This window comes from Ipomoea nil, unplaced genomic scaffold (genome assembly GCF_001879475.1).
Source record: "Ipomoea nil cultivar Tokyo-kokei standard unplaced genomic scaffold, Asagao_1.1 scaffold3170, whole genome shotgun sequence".
Lineage (NCBI taxonomy): Eukaryota > Viridiplantae > Streptophyta > Magnoliopsida > Solanales > Convolvulaceae > Ipomoea > Ipomoea nil.
In genome coordinates, this window is record NW_017619598.1 from 1,987,103 (window position 1) to 2,008,801 (window position 21,699).

The 21,699-nt window shown below is 39.5% G+C and overlaps 3 protein-coding genes across 3 annotated transcripts; 1 reads left to right on the forward strand and 2 right to left on the reverse strand.

Moving 5' to 3' along the window:
- The first annotated feature begins 11,541 nt into the window (after positions 1-11,541).
- Positions 11,542-15,004, forward strand: LOC109167961 (pentatricopeptide repeat-containing protein At5g12100, mitochondrial-like). The gene is made up of 2 exons (XM_019317042.1): positions 11,542-13,439; positions 13,847-15,004. The coding sequence occupies exon 1, from the start codon at positions 11,701-11,703 to the stop codon at positions 13,393-13,395; it is 1,695 nt and encodes a 564-aa protein (XP_019172587.1). The 5' UTR covers positions 11,542-11,700; the 3' UTR covers positions 13,396-13,439; positions 13,847-15,004.
- Positions 14,636-17,876, reverse strand: LOC109167962 (probable glutathione peroxidase 2). Its single transcript, XM_019317043.1, has 7 exons — positions 17,629-17,876; positions 17,053-17,129; positions 16,751-16,812; positions 16,522-16,640; positions 16,010-16,177; positions 15,698-15,739; positions 14,636-14,926 (listed from the first exon to the last, which is right to left on the reverse strand). The coding sequence occupies exons 1-7, from the start codon at positions 17,770-17,772 to the stop codon at positions 14,918-14,920; spliced, it is 621 nt and encodes a 206-aa protein (XP_019172588.1). The 5' UTR covers positions 17,773-17,876; the 3' UTR covers positions 14,636-14,917.
- A 717-nt stretch (positions 17,877-18,593) lies between these two features.
- Positions 18,594-21,143, reverse strand: LOC109167861. Its single transcript, XM_019316933.1, has 2 exons — positions 19,640-21,143; positions 18,594-19,348 (listed from the first exon to the last, which is right to left on the reverse strand). The coding sequence occupies exons 1-2, from the start codon at positions 21,141-21,143 to the stop codon at positions 18,594-18,596; spliced, it is 2,259 nt and encodes a 752-aa protein (XP_019172478.1).
- Positions 21,144-21,699: the final 556 nt, after the last annotated feature.

Consider the following 21,699-nt stretch of genomic DNA (forward strand, 5'->3'; position numbering starts at 1 on the left):
AACTTTGGATAAAACTTTAAGGTCAATTGTGACGAAATTAAGGTATATTCAGTTATTAGTTATTATCATCTATGAAAATGTTATTCACTTATAACAAATTTAAATTAAGGGTTGAAGATAACTCATGTATTTATAAGATTGGTAGTCAAAGTATATCTGTTTAATTTTCTGTGTTATAGAATTATACATAGAATAAAATGGACATTTTAGAGTGTAGAACTACAATATTGTGACTATTCTGCACTGGTAGGTAAGGTCGGTTGAGGAAGGGAAGCTTCGCGAAGAGTGCAAGAATAGAGAAAATGACAAAGGGAAAATAGAGCTTGGTTATATACTTATCTCTACCTTCACCTTCATAGCTAATGTGACTTGAAGTTTCGGCTTATAGTTGAGTGAATGTGGATAAATGTTCAAGGAGATGAAGATTTGGATAAGGTGTAGAAGTAGATATATGATGTTTAGTGTAGAGACTTGCTAGCATCCAAGCAGTTGAAATTTATCTCTGTTGTTGCTCATCAGTTGGATTTGTGTCATAACAATAGATTTTTTAAAGACTTGAAACAGGAAGTTTGGGATGATGAGGATTTGGATGGGTTTGGTTTCAAAATCTTTGATTTACGAGAAAACTCGATTCAAACCAAGGAGGTTAATAGATAACTCTTATAGGGAATCAAACTTAAAATTTTATAGTTACCAAGCCAACTGTCCGACTAACTTGGCTGACGTTGTCTGGGTTGGTTTCAAAATTTGCATTGGGATGGGGTGGCCTTAGCAGCATATTGTCATCCTAACTTTGGATAAAAATTTATAGTGAATTGTGATGAAATTAAGGTATATTCCATTATTACCATCTATGAAAATGTTATTCACTTGTAACAAATTCAAATAAGGGTTGAAGATAACTCATGTATTTATAAGATCGGTAGTCAAAGTATATCTGTTTAATTTTCTGCGTGATAGAAATATACAGAGAATAAAATGGACATTTTGGAGTGTGTTGAGCATATAACCATTAATGTGCAATCCAACTATCAGCTTAGGCTTTTAGTTGAGACGGAGCACATGCTTCAATTTGATATTAGAGCTTGGTTATATACTTATCTCTACCTTCACCTTCATAGCAAAAGTGAGTTGAAGTTTTGGCTTATAGTTGAGTGAATGTGGACCAGTGTTGAATGAGAGGAAGTTTTGGATAAGGTGTAGAAGTAGTTATATGGTGTTGAGTGCAAAGACTTGCTAGCATCCCAACAGCTGCTGAAATTTATCTCTGTTGCAGCTCATCAGTTGGATTTGTATCATAACAATAGATTTTTTAAAGACTTGAAATGGGAAGTTTGGGAGAATGAAGATTTGTATGGGGTTGGTTTCAGAATTTTGGATTTGGAAAACCTGCCGCTACGCTCTGGGTAAAGTCCATCGACTCAAACTAAGAAAATCAATAGACAGTTTCTAGAGGAAGTCAAACTTTAAACTTTGTAGTTACTAAGTAAATGTCAGACTAACTTGGCTGAGATTGCCTTAATTGGTTTTAGAATCTGCATTGGGATAGGGTGGCCTTGGCAGCATATTGTCATCCTAACTTTGGACAAAATATTATGGTCAGTTGTTGTGAAATTTAAGTATATTTAGTTGTTACCATCTATGAAAGTGTGAATCACTTGTAACAAATTTAAATAAGGTTGAAGATAATTCATGTATTAATTTATTAAATTTAGTTGCCTTAAGAATTTGTTTGACACACTTAGCTGAAAGCAAAAGAAATAGTAGCTAATAATTAAGCTAATTGATTGAAATTAATATGTTTTGTAAAATTAGCTATTGAATAAGATGATAAGTGTGAAAAGATATAAAATGACAGTTTTATAAATTTATAAATTTATATTAATATATATAGATTTTGGATCCGGTGATTAAAAATGAGATTGTGAGACTCGATCCTGAGCGTCTATTTTTATTTTTTAACGGATGTGATTTGTATTTGGGATCATGGTTAAATTAGTGTCTGTGTATATTAATGGGGTACGGTTGCAATTAGCCATATACATTAATTTCCTGGCTTTTTGAAGTTGATTCAGCGTGTATTTTTTTTTCCTTTTGTAAGGCCATCAGTTTCTCTCGCTCGTTTAGACAAACATCCCTAAGTATCTCCATTCCTCGGTCGTCTTCGTCTGGTAGCGTATCAGTTTCTCTCGCTCGTCTACATCCGGCAAAATCTCAATCTCTCTCGCTCGTCTTCGTTCGCCGTGTTCCTCCATGGACGGCTCCTCATCATCCTCATCCAGGCGGTCATTGCGTCGGCGTGGGTCTTCCTCCGCTGGGGTTCAAGGTACGGTCTTCTCTACTGCTTAGTTTTTCATTCTATATAATGATTTAGGTTTTTAGGTTGTTGGTGTTGGTGGTAGGCGTGGGTGTGGGATGGTGTGTGTTCAGTGTGTCGATGTTACAGGGGGTTTATATCCGCCGTCAATGGGTGTTGGTGTTGTCGGTTTTTTGGTTTTGCGGCGGCGGCATGTTCTAGGCTCTAGCAATTAACTACAGACTTTGATTACATGTTCTATTTTTCTTGCACAATTGCAGTTGGATGATGAGGAAGTCTATCATCGCCGACCTTTCGTATTCTGCGTATCCCTTCTCTATCGAATCCGTCGATAATTCATGCTCTCATACGCAATTTTTAGTGATTTTTCGTCTTTTTTGTTTGCTTTTTCGTTCTCATTTGTGATAAGTTGATCCAGTTTAGAAAGCTAATCGTATACTGTATATACATTTGCTTTGTATATATACCGGATCCTTGTTTTCTGTCGCTACCACCGGTGAAACATTTTCTTACACCATATTATTTATTTATTGCATAATGAACTATTATTTTTTTATTGCATAATGTTATAATGACACTATGGCAGGATATTGAAGAGAAAAAGACAATATATATAGAATTGTATTCTTTTTCATAAGAAAGTTGAATGAGGATACAGAGCTTTAGCAAAATCATTCAATTGCAAAATTTGCAAAATCAGTACTCAAAAATCAAAGGAATGTCCTCAACACACCTTTATCTTCAAGCAACAGTCTTCTACAATCCTTTCCCAACTTCCTCTTCAGCTCTCTGCCACTCTCCTTGCACGGGAAGACTTTTCCAACTTCCTCTTTAGCTCTACCACTCTCCATGCAGTAAAGGAACATAATTATAAGGACTTATTTATAGTGATTTAGATTTATATAAACTTATGTATAGGAGGCGTAATTAATTTTATTGGAGATCGGGCAGGCTAGGAGATTTAATTAAATGTTGTGACGGTTGGTATTCTCCACTCAATGTTACTCAAAGGATTTTTATTTGAAAGCTGATCTAAAATAATGAACAATCTTCTCGTTATTAATGTTTTTAGAGAATGAACACGCAAGATAGGGTAATTAAATGCTGCGGCGGTGCGGATTCTCCCATACTAGTAATAAATTCAAATGAGTGTAAAAACATTTAATACAAACATGAAAAGTCGCATTCAGATGTAACAAATTGTGTGAACAGTGTCCTTTTAATGCAGTAAAATGACACAGTTTTGCATAGGCGGGAAATGATGTGGCAAAAAAGTTTTTGCTATTATATAGAGTAAGATAAGATAAGATTTCTTCCATATCCGGGCAAACAACATGCATTCAACCATACCCCCAATATTACTTTAACTCCTTGGATCTCGAATTACAGGAAAAACATTTTATACCTCCAATTCACCAAAATGCACACGCTACAACAATAACACGCACACACCATTACAAGTAGACGCACAGACCACAATTCCAAACGCACAGACCCCCCATTAATACTCATGTGACGCCCAAAAAATAACAAACCACTTCTACCCATTATTTAATTTCCTCCATATTCGGGGCAAACAACATGCATTCAACCATACCCCCAATAATTCTTTATCTCCTTGGATCTCAAATTACAGAAAATATCGTTATACACCTCCAATTCACCAAAACGCACACGCCACAACAATAACACGCACATACCATTACAAGTAGACGCACAGACCACAATTCCAAACGCACAGACCCCCCATAATACTCTTGTGATGCCCAAAAAATAACAAACTACTTCTACCCATTTAGTTAATTTCTTCCATATCTGGGCAAACAACATGCATTCAACCATAACCGCAAAAATTCTTTATCTCCTTGGATCTCAAATTACAGGAAAAACGTTATACACCTCCAATTCACCAAAATGCACACGCCAACACACTAACACGCACACGCCATTACAAGAAGACGCACATACCACAATTCCAAACACAGACCCCAATACTACAACACTAAATTTCCGTACTGCTACTACAAGATAACAACTCATACACAAACAGATTCTCGTACACAGATACATTATACGTATTACCATTCTTATTCCACCTAATATTATGCTAAATATTACTAATTTATTTTAGCCATAATTAATAACACTATTACAATTACTCTTTTATCCTTATTTTTAAAATATAACCTTAATTATCTAACTCATCTCTTTCAATCACATCCATCAAATTCTAATAACTTAATGGTTGTGATGAGACCTCATGACCTCATTTTAAATAGAGAATATATATATATATATATATATATATATGTATATATATATATATATATATATATATATATATATATATATATATATATATATATAAACAATGAGTAAAAAACAATTTTTTAAATAACAATTAGTTAGAAAACTCTCCGCAAATAGTGTTTCCTCTTGTGATCCTTTTGCGTTTTGATGGCAGCGCCGCCGGGGGCCGCCGCACCCCCTCCCCGCACATTCGCAGATATCCTCGCCAACACCTCCGATGCCTCGCCTCTTCGACCGCCGGGAAGATACAAGGGTATGCCCGCGGTTTCCTTTTCCGATGATGATGTTCGCCAATTTTCCCTGAAATACCGCTTTGCCCTGATTGGCAAGTTCGCGAAAAGCCGTCCGCCGATGGTGGATCTCTACAAGACTTTCGATCAAATCGGATTCGGTGGAGCATTCTCTCTCGGTTTGATCGACCAGCGTCATATTTTGATCAACTTCGATCACGAGAATGACTTTCAGCGTTGCTGGCTCCGAAGAATCTGGTCGATTAAAGGTGCCCGCATGCGTGTCTTCAAATGGTCTCCTGACTTCCAGCCTGAGCTTGAATCTCCCGTTGTCCCGGTTTGGATTGCCTTTGAAGGTTTGCCGGCTCACCTCCAAGATAAGCCAATTTGATTGCCCCCCCCCCCCCCCCCCCCCCCCCCCCCTGAAAGTTGATGACTCCACTCAGGTGCACAATCGGGCCTCCATGGCTCGTGTCCTTGTGGAGCTGAATGTCAGTACCCCCCTAAATGATCAGATATAGATCAACAACGATTCCTACGACGGTTTTGTGCAGAAGGTTACGTATGAATATATCCCTCCGTATTGTTTGGGATGCTAGGAGTTTGGTCATCTAACTCCAGATTGCTGCTTACAATCGGAAGGGCAAAATCATGACACTCGTAGAGATCCCCATGTTGAATCTGTGCCTAACCGTTAGCCTCAGATTGTTCCATTGAGAAAGAGATGGCGTCCAGCCGGACAAGAGACCGCTGATCGGAATGTTGATCCTAGCTTAGTTCCGGCGAGTTCAACACTTGAGCCTATTCTGCACTCCGCAAGCGCCCCAGAAATCCAGCCAGATGATCGTATACAGGATACTGACAGCTTGACGCTATCGATAGCTATCCCGGATGCGCTTCGCTGGGGAATACAATCATAGATGATCAGTGCCTCCGCCACTCTTCCCACTTGGATTCCAACCAGGCCATTTATCAGAAGGAGACCAAGTCCAAGAAATTCAAACTCTCAACCAATCCCTCATCGAGTCCTAGAAGGAAGCCAGCAGACGGTTTGCCTCCAAATTAGGCAATTCATTGCCAGACGACTTCATTACTGTTACCAAGAAGAAGAGACGGCCTCGAAAAGACTATTCGGCTAATGTCCTCTCCGTCACGACGCGCCTGGCCGCTGGTAAGATCGCTCGAGTTTCCTTCTCCCACCGGTTGAAATGAATTTGCTAAGTTGGAATGTCAGGGGCCTGCTTGCCTCACGGCGTAGGATCAAAAGACTTGTTCGATGTGAGCATGTTCAATTTGCTTCAATTATTGAACCGATAATCACTCAAGATTGGTTAAATAATTTTGTTCGTGAGCTCAACCGTGACAATGGCTTTGCATCCTTGGCATCGAAGATATGGCTTCTCTGGTCTGATTCTTGCGTAGTTGAGATACTACTCGACACTGAACAATTTCTGCTCTGCAAAGTCCAGTATCTTCCCTAGCAATTCTCTTTCAGATTTTGCGCAGTTTATGCGAAGCACTCTCGTGCAGATAGGGCATGATTGTGGGAACAACTAACTCTTTTGTTGAATGATTCTAGCCCGGTCCTTCTAGGTGGCTACTTCAATCTCATTTCTAGCATTTCAGAATATCGTGGAGAGGCTGTGCCAGATATGAATAATATCTCTGATTTCTCAGATTTTATAAATGACAACTCGTTGATTGATCTGGCAGTTCTGGGGAATCAATACACCTGGCACGGAATTCGCAGTTTGGGGGCAGTGTGGAAATGGCTGGATCGTTTCTTGATGAATGCGCCCATGCGAGATTACTTCACAGAGATTAGAATTAACATTTTGCCCCGAAATTCCTCAGCTCATGCGCTTATCCTGCTACAGGGAGCAAATAGTGACATGTCTACGCCAAAGCAGTTCAGGTTTCAGAATATGTGGTTATCTCATCCAGACTTTAAAAATTTTGTCACAAGCAACTGGGCTTTGCCGGCAGACGGAGGGGGGGAGGGGGGGTGGGCACGCGTGCTCTTGCTTTCAAGCTCAAGCGTCTCAAATTGGCTCTTCGTACCTAGAATAAGGAGTCGTTTTTGACCGGATCAAGAGACTTGAAGCCAGGGTGGCAGAAGCAAAACTCATCCATGCTGATTGCCGTTCGGGTGAAACTCGATCAGTACTCAATAATCTGCAAGCTGATATCCTCTTAACCCTCAAGCAGGAAGAATGCTTCTGGAAACAAAATGCGCGGGTGAAATGGCTCAAGGAGGGGGATGCTAATACCTGATTCTTCCATGCTGTCGTAAAGGATAGGCATCGTAGACAGAGGATCTGTGTCGTCAAAGGAGCAGATGGCATTCTTTCAACCTCCCAAGCTGACATCCAGCCCGAGGCGGTGGCATTCTACTCTCATTTATTCTCGGTTGAGGCCTGCTCGGGCTTGGATTCCCTCTTATAATGTCTCCCTATTGACCTCGTTACGTTGAAGGCGGAGTCCCTGGTGGCGCCGATTACACAAGACGAGGTTAAGAATGCGGTTTGGAGGTTGGATCCTGATAGTGCAGCAGGCCCAGACGGCTTTTCGGGCTCTTTCTTCCACCATTGTTGAGAAGTGGTTAAAGGGGATGTTTTCAATGCAGCTCTAGACTTTTTTGCTGGAGTGCCACTACCGAGGGCCATGGCAAGTGCCCAGATTGTTTTAATACCCAAGAAGTCAAACCCAGATTCTTTTGCAGACTTTAGACCAATTTGCCTTTGCACGTTCATGAGCAAAGTCTTTACCAGGATCATCGCCTCTCGTCTCAGCCGAGTCCTTCCGAAGCTGATTTCCAGGGAGCAAGCGGGGTTTGTGGAAGGCCGAAGTATCCAGGATAATATTCTTTTAGCCTTTGAGCTGTTGCAGTATCTTAATAAAAGATGTCGGGGCTCGAATGTCATAATTAAATTGGATATGATGAAAGCTTTTGACCGGGTAGAATGGCCTTGCTTGCGCGCAGTTTTAATCAAGCTTTGTTTTCTGCTCTCTTTTGTCAATATCGTAATGCATAACCCGGAGGCGACAAGGTTGTTTGTTTTGGTAAATGGGATCAGTTTTGGCTTTTTCCATCCCACTCGAGGAGTCAAGCAAGGTGACCCTTTATCACCGTTGCTTTTTATTCTGGTCTCAGAAGCCTTGTCTCGCTCTCTCATTTTAAAGATGGGTGTTGGCTTGCTTTCATCGTACTCTTCATCATTGGGATGCCCTACGGTCACCCACTTAGCCTTCACGAACGACATAGTTATCTTTGCTAATGGGGCGTCGAGATCGCTAAAAGCTCTTGTGGAAGTTCTCACGCAATATCAAGAAGGTTCAGGCCAGAAGATTAATTTCCGAAAAAACTTCTTCGTTACTTCCAGAAACTTCTCCGATCAGCGGGCTGCCGCTATGGCACGAATACTTAGCATGCAGAGATCGGTTTTGCCCTTTCGTTACTTGGGTGTAAATCTTTTCATGGGCAAGAATCGTCTGCTTTACTATCAACATTTATTGGAAAAAGTGGACAGTAAACTACTGGGCTGGCAACGAAAGCTGCTATCTCCGGGCGGCCGACTGACGCTAATCAAACATGTGCTAACTATGATTCCCCTCTCCACGACTGCTTCGATTCTGCTCCCCCGCCACACGGAGAAGTCTCTAGAGTCTAAGTTTGCTAAATTCTTTTGGGGGACTGCGAATGGACAGCAAAAGAGGCACTGCGCGGCATGAGCAAAAGTTTGTTACCCAACTGAAGAGGGCGGCCCGTTAGTTCGATCAGTCACTAACATTCAGCACACTTTCTCCGCGAAGCTTCAATTCAATTTGATGCAAGGAGGCTCGTTGTGGAGTGATTTCTTGTGTGCCAGCTATCCGGAGGGCCGCGTTCGTAGGGCTCCTCCGATTACTTGGAGGCGAATGCAGCAACAGAAGGACTTTGTGAATGATAACGTGGTAGTTAGCTCTTCAGGGACTCCTATTTGGGCACCATCAACTTACGGCGATTTCACTTTCTCAACAGCTTATGAGCTTCTTCACCCAAAACAAGGACGCAACCTATCCTCATCATGCATCTGGGGCGGTGGTCTGTCTGCCCTCGAAGGTCTCTATTTTCATGTGGCGGCTGCTCCGCCGTTTGCTGCCTTATCCGGATGTCATCCAGAACTTTGGTTTCTGCCTCTCCTCCATCTGTCCATTTTGTAGAGGTCAGTTGGCGTCTCTCAACCACTGCTTATATGATTGCTGCAGGGCTCAGGAGGTTTGGAAGCACTTTGGGGGGATTTTTGGTTTGCCGGCTACCCTTGCAAGGTCCATTCGGGCCCAGTGTCACGCATGGTGGTTGATGGCGCCGTTAGGATCGGCACTGGAGGCTTTTGCGCGGCTGCCCCCCTGTTTAATTCTTTGGTTTTTGTGGAGAGCTTACAATGATTGTCTTTATGAGGATGCATCCTTCTCGTCTACCGGAGCCGTCGTCAAAATTAGGCGTGAATTGATGTTAATTTCTTTGACTCGCCCGACTCGCTGCGCGAATTCTCAAGATGCTGCTCTTGTGCCGGCTAGCTTGGTGGCACGATTTGCAGCTCCCCCGAGAACTGTAACTCTGTGGGTGAAGTGGTTTGCGCCGCCGACGGGAAGACTGAAACTCAACACTGATGCTGTTTTCACAGAGAGCGGTGTGGCAGGAGGGGAATGCTTAAGGGACTCACACAGACAGCTTCTTTTGGGGCTTTGCTTCCGCTTTGATGCATCATCGGCACTAGAGGCTGAGGCATGGGCGCTCCGCCTTGCTGTTTATTGGTGTGAAGCTTTTGCCAGAAGACTTCTCGAGGTGGAAGTAGACTCGCTAGCTCTCGCCAATTTGGTATCAGCTAAGTCGTCACGATTACCGTGGAAGATGGGTTAGGCCACCATCTTCATTCAATCTTGCAGCTTGGGGCTCGTCGATCAGACATGTATATCGAGAGGCCAATCGAGTAGCCGATGCTCTTGCAGCGATTGGTCTAAATCATAGCTCTTCGCAGATTTTCTGTAGCTTGGATTCCCTACCAGTAAAAACTAAATTTGCTCTTTTTTATGATCTTGGAGGCTTTGCCTCGCGTCGGGCTATTCGACGTCAATAAAAGGCTTGGTTATTTTAAATATATATATATATATATATATATATATATATATATATATATATATATATATATAGGTTTTCAAAAATATATATATAATTAAATGAGTTCATCCTTTCCATGATTTTGTGTGGACAAATTTAGGCATTTGAAATCTTGAGATCAATGGTATATATAAAAAGGTGTTTTATTTTTTTTTGACCGGCGAATTGTGTAGATTAATTAAGGTAGGGGCATTTAGGAATTTGGATAGTAAATACTGTTCGAGGTGTTCAATCGATTAACCGTTCGATTAATCGAACCGTTTTAACCGAATCGAAGTTTGTGTTACTGAATTGACCGAGCCAAATTTTTTTCGGTTAATCGGTCGGTTAACCGATTAACCGAACATTTTTAAGTTAAAATTTAAAATCCTAAAAATAGCACCTAAAATAATAAATTCAATTAAAATATACATATCATAATAAATTCATAACAAAATATACAAAAAAAAAAAAATACCATAACAACACTATAAACATATTACATTTAAATATTTAATACATTAAACAACACTATTCAAAATTTGCACACCCCTAAATACCGTCCGGATTTTAGGGGATTAATTAAGGATTTGATTTCTGAGATAGGTTTGAACTCTAGGTTTCACAATTGATTTCTCCGCAAAATGTGCACAGTCAAACATAGAAGGATGCACAGTTCGCAACCAGAACAACTACTGTGATTTTGCACACTACAATTGCAAAAGTTGCACAATAAAAGTTTGGTGTATATTTGGGTGGGCTATTTGATCCTTATTCTTTTTAATGACAAATTATTGTGTGGACCATGGACCATGGCAAAAATGTACTTTTAAAGACTGTACCTTAGGTACATAAATAATGTACTTTTAGTATATTCAAAATGTTTTTATGTATGGTCCCCACAAAGACCATGGTCCATGCAATAATGTTGTCTTTTAATTATAGTATAGTTTCATTTGACAATATAAATTACTGAATGAGCTCTATTTTTACTTCATTTTTCACATACTAATTTCATTATAACAAACTTAAAATATCATTTTAGTTTGGATAAGGGTCAAATAGGCCCTCGAACTTTAGCTTAAAAGTCAATTAGGCCCCTAAACTTTTTAAAGGTTCAATTACACCCATCAACAATTCATTTAGGTGCAATAAAGCCCAAAAACAAGTTAATGACCTGCTATCACAAGTCATTAGGGTTCAGGCCACCTTCCGCCGAATTTTCCAACAAAAAAAAAAAGGTGACCAGCAACCGACCCAGATTTGCTGAAAATTTCGCCGGTCATTTTTTTTTTTGCCGGAAAATTCACCGGAAGGTGACCTGAATCCTAATGACCTGTGATAGCAGGTCATTAATTTGTTTTTGGGCTTCATTGCACCTTTAAAAAGTTTAAGGGCCTAATTGACTTTTAAGCAAAAGTTTGAGGGCTTATTTGACTATTTTTCTTTTAGTTTTATTATAATTATAATTTCATTTGTCATCATGACACATTTTGTGTATTATGCTTTGGGAGTCGAACTCTCACTCTCCCACTAGAGTTGAGACCTAGGTCGGTGTGAAACCCAAAGAATTAGAAGGTGCGTGGGAAACGGCAAAGACGAACTTCAGACAGTTAAAATGCTTCTTCGACACCATAGAACTTGAAAAATCAAAGTGCAGGAGCTTGTGGGTTTTCACATTTTCACTTTACCATTGCAGTTGAATGCTCTCCAAGACTATACATGGAGGCTCAAATCTGTTCAAACTCTTCTTTTCCGCTCTTCCCTTTTCTTCTAAGCCTCTTTCGTCCAAAACCCCTACCCTAATCCGCAAAACTACTGGGCCTGCCTTGGCGCCCTCGCCCTCAAACGCCTTGGTTATTTCACCAACAGATGTAAGAGCAGTCTCTTCTGATGCCGATTCGATCTGTTTATTGCTTTCCAACACAAGCACTGAAAACTGCAGTATTGGTGAGCTCTTGACTGATTTTAAGCATAGGATTAACTCTGATGTCGTTTTGCGAGTGTTGATGAGTTACAGGGAATTGGGTAGGATTAAGACACTCGAATTCTTTTCTTGGGCTGGGATGCAAATGGGTTTTGGGTTTGATGATCAAGTAGTGGATTACATGGCTGATTTTCTGGGCAGGAGGAAGCTTTTTGATGATTTGAAGTGTCTTTTGATATCTGTGTCTTCAAATAATGGACGGGTTTCGAGTAGGGCTGTTTCGATTTGCATAAGGTTTTTGGGGAGGCAGGGGAGGGTGGAAGAAGCCCTTTGTTTGTTTAGGGAAATGGAATCTGAGTTGAATTGTAAACCTGATAATCTTGTGTTCAATAACATTCTATATGTGCTATGCAAGAAAGAAAGTTCTGGGTGTTTCTTGGATGTTGCTATGATGATTTTTAGGAGTATCGAGTCTCCAGATATGTACTCCTATAGCAATGTCCTTGTTGGTCTGTGTAAATTTGGCCAATTAGAGACTGCCCTTGGACTCTTTCATGAAATGTGCCGAACTGAGCTCGCTCCTACTCGAACAGCAATTAACGCTCTTATTGGCGAGTTTTGTTCATTGAGTTCCAAGGAGGGAGCTATTCAAAAAGTTAAAGTCAAGGACAATCGTAGACCGGTTACTATTTTGGTGCCTAATGTCTATAGACATAACGGCGCAATAGATCCTGCAATTAAAGTGTTTTGGAGAGTTCTTGATTTGGGTGTATTGCCAAGTGTATTTGTGATTAATAAGCTTGTATCCGAGGCTTGCCGACATGGGAGAATGAAAGAAGCTCTCGACATTTTGAAGGTTATTGAAGAAAGGAAACTGGGATGTCTTGAAGGATGCTACACGATCGTGGTGAAGGGTCTATGTGAACACCGTTTGGTGGATGAAATTAGCCAATTGTTTGGGAAGATGGTCTCTAGTGGCTTGAAGCCAAAGCTAGAAGTCTATAATTCTATAATTTCTATGCTATGCAAGTTGGGTAGATTAAGTGATGCTGAAAGAGTGTTTAAAATTATGGACAAGAATCGGTGCCTTCCAGATAGTATAACCTATACGATGCTTATACATAGCTATGGTGAAGTTCAGAATTGGGAAGCATCTTACGGTCTATTAATGGAAATGCTGAGAATGGGTATATGTCCACATTTTCACACTTATAGCCTAGTGGATAAATTGTTAAAAAAAAATGAGCGTGTGGATTTATCTAAGAAGTTGGAAGAAAGGATGGAGATGCAGATTCTGCAAAAGCTTTGTAAAGACGGAGAATTAGAAGATGCCTACACAAAGCTTAATTCAATGATTGAAAAAGGAATTTACCTGCCAGTATATGTAAAGGATGAATTCGAGTCTGCTTTTCAAAAATCTGGCAAGTTGGCAATTGCTCGTAAATTGTTGGAGAGGATGGAGATGAATTAAGAAATGCGAAAGGAAAGAAATTGAACGAGAAGCTCGTTATAAATGTAAGCACGACTATTTAGTAGTGTACTGCTTTTCATCAAAAGTATGCCGACTATTTTGACCACATATTTGGGACTAAAATGCTTACATTGCCTTGTTTCAATAGACAACTCTTAACAATTATGAATTTAGATACTTTGTTTGGACATAGTTGAACTAGGTGAATTTTAGAAAACAGAGAAGTGAATAATGCATACTACTTATTTTGCTTACTATTGAAAGTAGGATTTATTATGGTATTTGGCAATTTTGTTATCTACTGTTTGAAATGTGTTGTGCCATTGGTTAATACTCGATGTGTCAATTAATTGTCCATTCGAGCTTTACTGTTTTGATATAAACAAAAACATGCTTATTAGTCTATTAGATAAGAAACTTTCTATGTTAATACCATTTTATAACATGATAGATGCATTTAGCTGGGTGGTCGCAGATTTAATATGGAATCAGTTGATGATGTGCATGAAATTTGAGAACTAAACAGGGAAACGTAAAAAAAAATCCTGTTTATTGTTGGACTCAAAGGGAGTTAGATTTCACTCGAGTTCTTTGGACTGGAAGTTTGAACTTAGGAAGGGGTTTCCATCAGTTACATGCTATTGCCACCAACAAGCCAACATCAATCGACAGATCATTTGGAATTTCAATAGCGGGATTTCTGAAGTGTTCTGGTTCATCCAATGGAGGACTTTCCAGAGGATTAAGATTTCAATGTTTTCTAGTAGTGTTCCCTGAAAACTTCTAAGCTGTTGCCATGGAGACATCATGAAGTGGAAGATTGATGGGTAAGAAGCTCTCTACCAAATCAGATTTCGTTTTTATTTGTTTATGCATGGTCTCTGCATGTTCTTTATACAGATGCCTCTTGACCTTGTAATAAGGAGATTTTATTGTCAAGGACAACCCTGGCCAAGTTGGTTAGGCTGTTGACTTGGTAACCACATGATTACAAGTTCGACTAGCAAGAGTGGCCTATTGGCCTTCTTGGTTTGAGCCGATCAGGGTCAGCTATGGGCAATTTATCTCCTTGCTGTCCTTTGCTGGCTAAGGTCACAAGGCAGAGTTTACCCATTGCAGATTTTCGGATAGTGACTGCAAGTTTCCGTCACTAAAAAAGAGAGGAGATTTTAGTGTCAAATCTTGAAAATTCTAAGTTTGGGAAAGAGTGAATTCTTGCCACATTGGAACAATTTGATGATTAAACACAACTTTTGCTTAATATACATTCCATAAAGTTTCAGAAATAGGATGAAATATTGAATGCTGTGTTCATTTCCATGGATCTGAACACTTATTTGCAGGAAAGGCTGGCAGACAAGCATGCTCAGAAAGAAAATAAAACCAGATACTAACAGATGCTTAGGGAAGATAAACAGTGCCCTGATATGCCACTCGCTATTACAATGCAACCAATGATATGATATATGTTACACACTGCAAAGATCTGAAACTTGGTGCTTCCATTAAAATGTTTGGTGCTTCAATTTTCCTGCAATGTAACAAGAACAAATGACTGGTTATCATATGGAAAATCATTTTGGTCCTCTTAGTACACATCTTTCTAGTATTTAGTGGAATTATTTGTGTAATTACTTTGTAATTGACATGTCTTATAGATGCCTGTGCTTTGCATTCTGGAAGAGTGAATTGGATTTGAAATATCTCTATATCCATATGTAGTTTTTCTATGAGCAAAAAAAACATTGTATGATATTGCACTGTGTCAACAATATCTGATTTTTTTTTAATGAATATATTCTTTGGGTAAACTCTAACGTATTAATAGTATATTAGTATTTGTTCAATAATTATGCCAACCATGATTGAGATGAGACTTGAACCTTGTACATTCCTTTTGGAAAGTAATAATGATGCCTTTAAATGGAGTTCTTTCCGCTTTTGATCCCACAACTATCTGACCATTTTCACATTTGGTTCCTAACTTTTAATTTTTCTATGTTTGGTCTTATAACTTTTAAATCCTTATCATGTTTGGTCCATTAGACCTAATTTTTGGTCATCGGTGCAACTTGTCTTAAAGGGTAAAATTGTCATTTCTCATTGATTATGGCAATACGCTAGACAGCCGGTCAGCGCCTAGTTCCTAGGTGCTGATTAATCAATGCCTAGGCGGGATTTTTGCAACACCGACTCTAAGCCAATTCCATCAATAATATTAACAGTAATTTCAAGATTCATTCTATTGAATTAAGAAAAGAAATGAAAGATAGCTAAGTGGCTAAGCAAGAAAGCAAATGACCTGGGTGCTTGCAGGGGAGCCCAAGAGATTCTCTATGTCTTTCTGCAAAAAATTAGAAGAACAATCTCAGTTGAGAATATGCATACTGTTCTGAAACATCCAAGGTTGTCTGATCTGCTTCCCTTCCCTTGTTTCATTTACTTTATAATCCATTAACTTCTTAACATTAAAAAGTCCTATACCGCGGGGGTTCCTATAATAATCCTCAGTTGCTTAAAATCAGCAAAAACCGCGTTCCTAGCTACTCAAGAATGCCCAACAAAATCATATTACGGAAGAAATTAAGAGGAGAAAATGGCGTTCAGAAGCAACCTCGAATTTAAGAGGGGATGTCGAAGGACCATATCTCTCCACAACCTTTCCTTCCCTGTTCACAAGGAACTTGGTAAAGTTCCACTTGATAGAATCCCCAAAGACACCTCCTTTTTCTGATTTCAAGTACTGGTAAAGTGGTGCTATGTTCTTCCCATTCACATCAATCTATAAAACCATCAAAAAAATTGAATAAACGAAAGGACAAAGGCAAAAACTTGCGTGATACTGTCTCACGAATCCTCGAGACGGGGCAGGTCAAAATGAAAATGTAATACTTGTACGGATCCTTGTGTAAGTATTACATTTCCATATTGACCCTCCGTGAGACGGTCTCACAGGAGAGTCACTCTAAATGGAATATTAAGATAGCGGGATCCGTTATAAAAATATCATAACAGATCAACTGACAGAGTTAAAAGAAACATATTTTTTAAGGTAGCAGAACCAAGGAAAAAAGAAATGTAGCTTTAACAATAAACTGCTAATGTTTCACCGAGAAAAAGTTATACCTTTTCAAATATAGGGAATTCGGCTTTAAACCGAGTGCAAACAGTTTCCTGGATCTCCTCGTTTGTCCCAGGTTCTTGCCAAGCAAATTGATTGCAAGGAAACGCCAAGATTTCAAACCCTGAAATGGTAAATCAAGATTCGTTTATACAACACATAACAACGGAAAATACCAAGAAATTTGCAGATACGGAGATGGATAATAACAGATGAAAAATGGCAATAAAAAACCTTGATCCTTGTACTTTTCATATAAGATGTTCAGCTCCTTGTAGTTTGAGTTTGTCAAACCACTGTTAAAAAAAGAAAAAAACGAGGGAGGTTAATGCACAAAACCGCTAAAAGCCATATCAGAATATCGATTCCTTTAACATTTCGTAGTCAAGAATCAACAATGAATCACGAGTATATGTAACGAAGAATCTAAGCAGTTCGTTTCAGAAACACTGAATAATCAAAATTTCTGCGAGGATAAAAAACTGAACACAGAAGTGATATTGTCGTGGAAACAGACAAATGGTGAATTCATTTACCATTTTGAAGCAACATTCACTATCAGAACTACCTTCCCCCTATAATTGCTCAAAGGAACATCGTTTCCACGTATATCCTGAAAATACCGGTTCAATGAGTAAACATCAAAGTACAAAACCATTTCTTTTCTTGATCAAATGAGAATTTATAGGAAAAAAAAAAGACTTTCAGAGAGCATAAGATAGTTCAGACTCATATTACTAATCTTCCTAAACTCTGTGCATCAAACCAGTCTCAATAGCTTCAGAGATTGAAAACTTAGAAACCCATCACAATTCAACTATTTTAAGGTCTCAAAGACAAAAACCCAATAATCCACAAAGTCATCAAAGTCAGAAAATTTCCAATCAATCAACCAAGAGTCAACAATTATTCATTAAAAAAAAAATTGAATCTAGAGGTTTTAAGGGCAATTCTTATCCCAAGTATGGGAGTTGGAAGAAACAAAGAATCAAGAAAACATTAAGACAAAACACACATAGGACAAATAGAAGCAAAACTACCCCAAAAAATACTGAAATCAAAAACAAATATGCAGAAACATCAGACAACAAGACAAGAACCCTTCTTTATACCTTAACAGAGAAATCAAAAATGGATTTTGGGGAATCCGTAGCCATATTTAGAGTAGAAGAAACTGGAGGGTATCTGCAGAACAAGAATAAGGCAAGAGCAAGAAATAGGAGAGACAAACAGTTGGTAAGAGTGAAGAAATGCATCAATGCAATGTTTCTTGTGTAGATAAATCACTCAAACAATGACAAATGGAAAAATTATTTGTTTATGGTACGCGATTAGTTGGCGTATTGAATTAAGAATCCTCCAGGCTCCAGCAACTAATATTGACAAAATTGGTATCCAGATAAAAGCTTGATCGCTATTTTCACCTAATATTACAAGGATATTCAATGTGTTTGAACTTTGAACCAAATCTTAAAATAGCAGAGTTGATTACAGATAATTCGCGTTGAAGAATCCTTATTAGAATCAAATACTTGAAAATTATAATAGATTTAAGTAGAAAAACTCTATTTGGAAGTAAATCAAAATTAAAATAATTATAAATAAATAAAAATATATAATATATGCCTACATATATGTGCATTTATATTAAAATTGTCAAGCACCTTATGCTCAGATATACCTCTGTGGCTCCCTTTGACCAAATTTGTATTTCTATGTTATTGAACATTAATGCATAATAGTCAAGTGGCTTATTTGAATGACAAAATTATCATTTTCTATGACATTTTGCAACTAAAAATTTGGTCATTGGGACCATAAATTAGGTTGGAGGACCAAATGTGGTAATTTTTTAAAAGTCGTGGATGAAATATAGAAAAATTAATAATCAGGAACCAAATGTGGAAATGACAATAGTCGTTGAAGCAAAATTAGAAAAAACTCCAAATAAATATGGTAATGAATATCAATTTTTTTTTAAGGGAAATTTATATGAAATTTGATAGTAGGGTACATAAGTCCCCAACCGAAAGTCACCTTATTTATTTTTTTTTGAAAGTCAACTTGGCGGTTGTATTTATAGAAGAGTTAAAATAGAGTCTGGTGGAACATTGTTCCAGTACATAGCAGTATTGAAACTAAGTGTTGAAGTAGCTAAAGTATGAGCTAATAAATTCTGTAATCTAGGAATATAAAGCACTGAACAATAATTAAAGGCAGACATATAGGTTCTGCAACTATCGATGGCATAACCTAAATGCGAGCGTAACGTGGGTGGTGGCCCAGATAAGTAGCACTGTAACTGTTGACAATCCGTATGAATCCGTATAGATAGCTCATTCCTCCTCTTAAGCCATGATAAAGCTTCTTTGCATGCCAAAGCCTCGGCCATGAGCGGCGAGTGGCAACCTGCTAACGGGGCGCTGAAGGCGGATATGTAGTGGCCATTGGCATCGAGGAGTACCGCACCAACAGCCGCGACATTGGTTCCTCGATGATAACTCGCGTCCACATAACATTTGACGGGTGTCATCATCTCGCCAATCACGGATTCCGAAGCGGCAGCTTGCAGCGGCGGCAGTCCGTTCCCGGCAGGCTCGGCGTTCGGTCCCAGCGGCGGCAGTGGGTGCTGTTTGGCAGCGACGTGGTGGCTGGCGGTCCGTGGCTGTGACGGCAAGTGGCGGTGGTGAATATCCTTCCAAGCTTTCATTGTGGCAGCCGCCACTGACAATAATTTCGTTGGTGTTGGTAGGCAGGCATCCCAAACCGCTCCGTTTCTGGCCCTCCAAAGATGGTATAAAATTGCAGCTGCATAAACAATCCCATCAAAGTCTAGAACATTCAAGATTGCACTAAACCATTCATGGAAAATATTTGTGATAATATTGGGGATTGGAAGGTTGGATTTTGCCCAAATGGAGTGTGCATAGTCACACAAAACTAATGCATGCATGGTATCTTCATTCACATTTCCACACATGGCACACAATGGGTTAACATCCACTCTCTTTATAAGCAGATTGTTTGTGGTAGGAAGGATATCACAAATAGCTCTCCACAAGAATGTCTTCCACTTTGGTGGTATTTTTAATTTCCATAGGGATAACCATTCATTAAAAATACCATTAGAATTATGCTCATAACTCCCCACTATATGCCTGTAGCCACTCTTGACTGAATAACATCCATTAGGGTCACCATACCAATACCATATATCATCATACTCAGGGGCAATTGGTATACTCTGAATTCTGGGTATATCACTTGGTTGGAAAATATCTGCCAATATATGCGGATCCCAGGTGCCTGTATCGCGATCAATTAGCCCTATTACTTTGGCCCCAGACAGATATTGCGGTATTTCCGTGTGAATCATAGGGTCCAGTTCATCATTTAGCCAGGGATGCTCCCATATCAAGGTAGAACTTCCATTCCCAACTCTTCTTCTTATGCCACCACATACTAGATCCTTCGCTGCCATGATACTGCGCCAACAAAAACTTGGATTATTTCCTATAGTTGCCTCTAGGAAAGTATCCTTTGGATAATATCTTGCTTTATAAACTTTGGCTACCAATGAGTCTGTGTTAGTGAGCAGCCTCCATGCCTGCTTTCTTAACATTGCCAAATTAAATGCCCTTAGATCTTTGAATCCCAGTCCACCATATTTCTTTGGGATACACAATTTATCCCAGGCTTTCCAATGTATGCCACGATCCGTACCCGACCCCCACCAGTACCGATTCATAGTACGCTCAATAGCCGTACAAACAGATATTGGTAGAAGAAAAACACTCATTGAAAAAGTTGGCATTGCCTGGGCCACACTTTTCAACAATATTTCCTTCCCGGCCTGCGTTAGCAACTTCTTATTCCAAGATCCAACCCTTTGCTTAATTTTATCCTCAATGTATGCGAATGCCGCCTTTTTGTTCCGTCCGACAAAAGAAGGCAGCCCCAGATATTTCCCAAAGTTGGGGGCTTGTGTAACCCCCAGTATTTGTGCCACCATATCTTTATCATTCTGCCCTGTATTCCTGCTGTAGCATATGCTGGATTTGTGGTAGTTTACTTTCTGGCCAGATAAGCTCTCATATAACTGTAAACAATTCTTTATTTCAGATGCTTCGTGTCTGTTTGCTCTAAAAAACAGTAGGCTATCATCTGTAAAAAATAAGTGAGAGATCGGTGGTGCGCCTCTAGCAACCCTGCAACCATGTATTAAACCTCTATTCTGCACCTGTTGCAATAATAGTGAGAGCCCCTCTGCACATATGATAAATAAATACGGAGATAATGGGTCTCCCTGGCGGAGGCCACGCGTGGGTGTAATGGAGGTACTGTGAGCGCCATTTATCATAAAGCTATACGACACAGTGGTCACACACAACATAAGTAACTCAACCCATCTATCATCAAAGCCCAAAGCTAACAACATCCCACGGAGGAAGGGCCATTCCATGCGGTCATAAGCTTTGGCCATATCCAGTTTGAGTGCACTCCATCCTACTGCCCCGCATTGTTTTCTATTCAGGTAGTGCCCTACTTCCGCAGCTACAAGAATATTATCAGTAATCAGCCTGTCTGGTATAAAAGCACTCTGGGATGCAGAAATTAAATCTCCCATTAACGGCTTCATTCTCTGGGTAATCATCTAAGCCATTATCCTGTATATTACATTGCTTAATGCTATCGGGCGAAAATCTGCTACCACTTGAGGGGTTTTCTTCTTGGGGATGAGTACCACATCTGTATCATTCAAATTGGGGGGCAAAACACGGTTGTTTAGACAATCCACTATAAATGCCGCAACATCACTACCAACTATATCCCAGAATTGTTGATAAAATCCTGGGTTCATACCATCTGGTCCAGGTGCTTTGTCAGGGGCCATCGCAAATAGAGCATCTTTAACCTCAAATATCTCAAAGGGTCGTAATAATGACTCATTTTGATCCTGGGTTACCCGGGGATACTCTAGAAAACAGATTGTCACCATTCAATGGGTTACAGGAAGAAAATATATGGCTAAAATAATCCAAAATAACTGCACTCATAGCATCACCTTCCACCCAATCCCCACTATCATTCATAAGTTTATAAATAGTATTTTTCTTCTTACGATGAGAGGCGTACCTGTGATAGAATTTCGTATTAGCATCCGCATTCCTTAACCAGTGTTG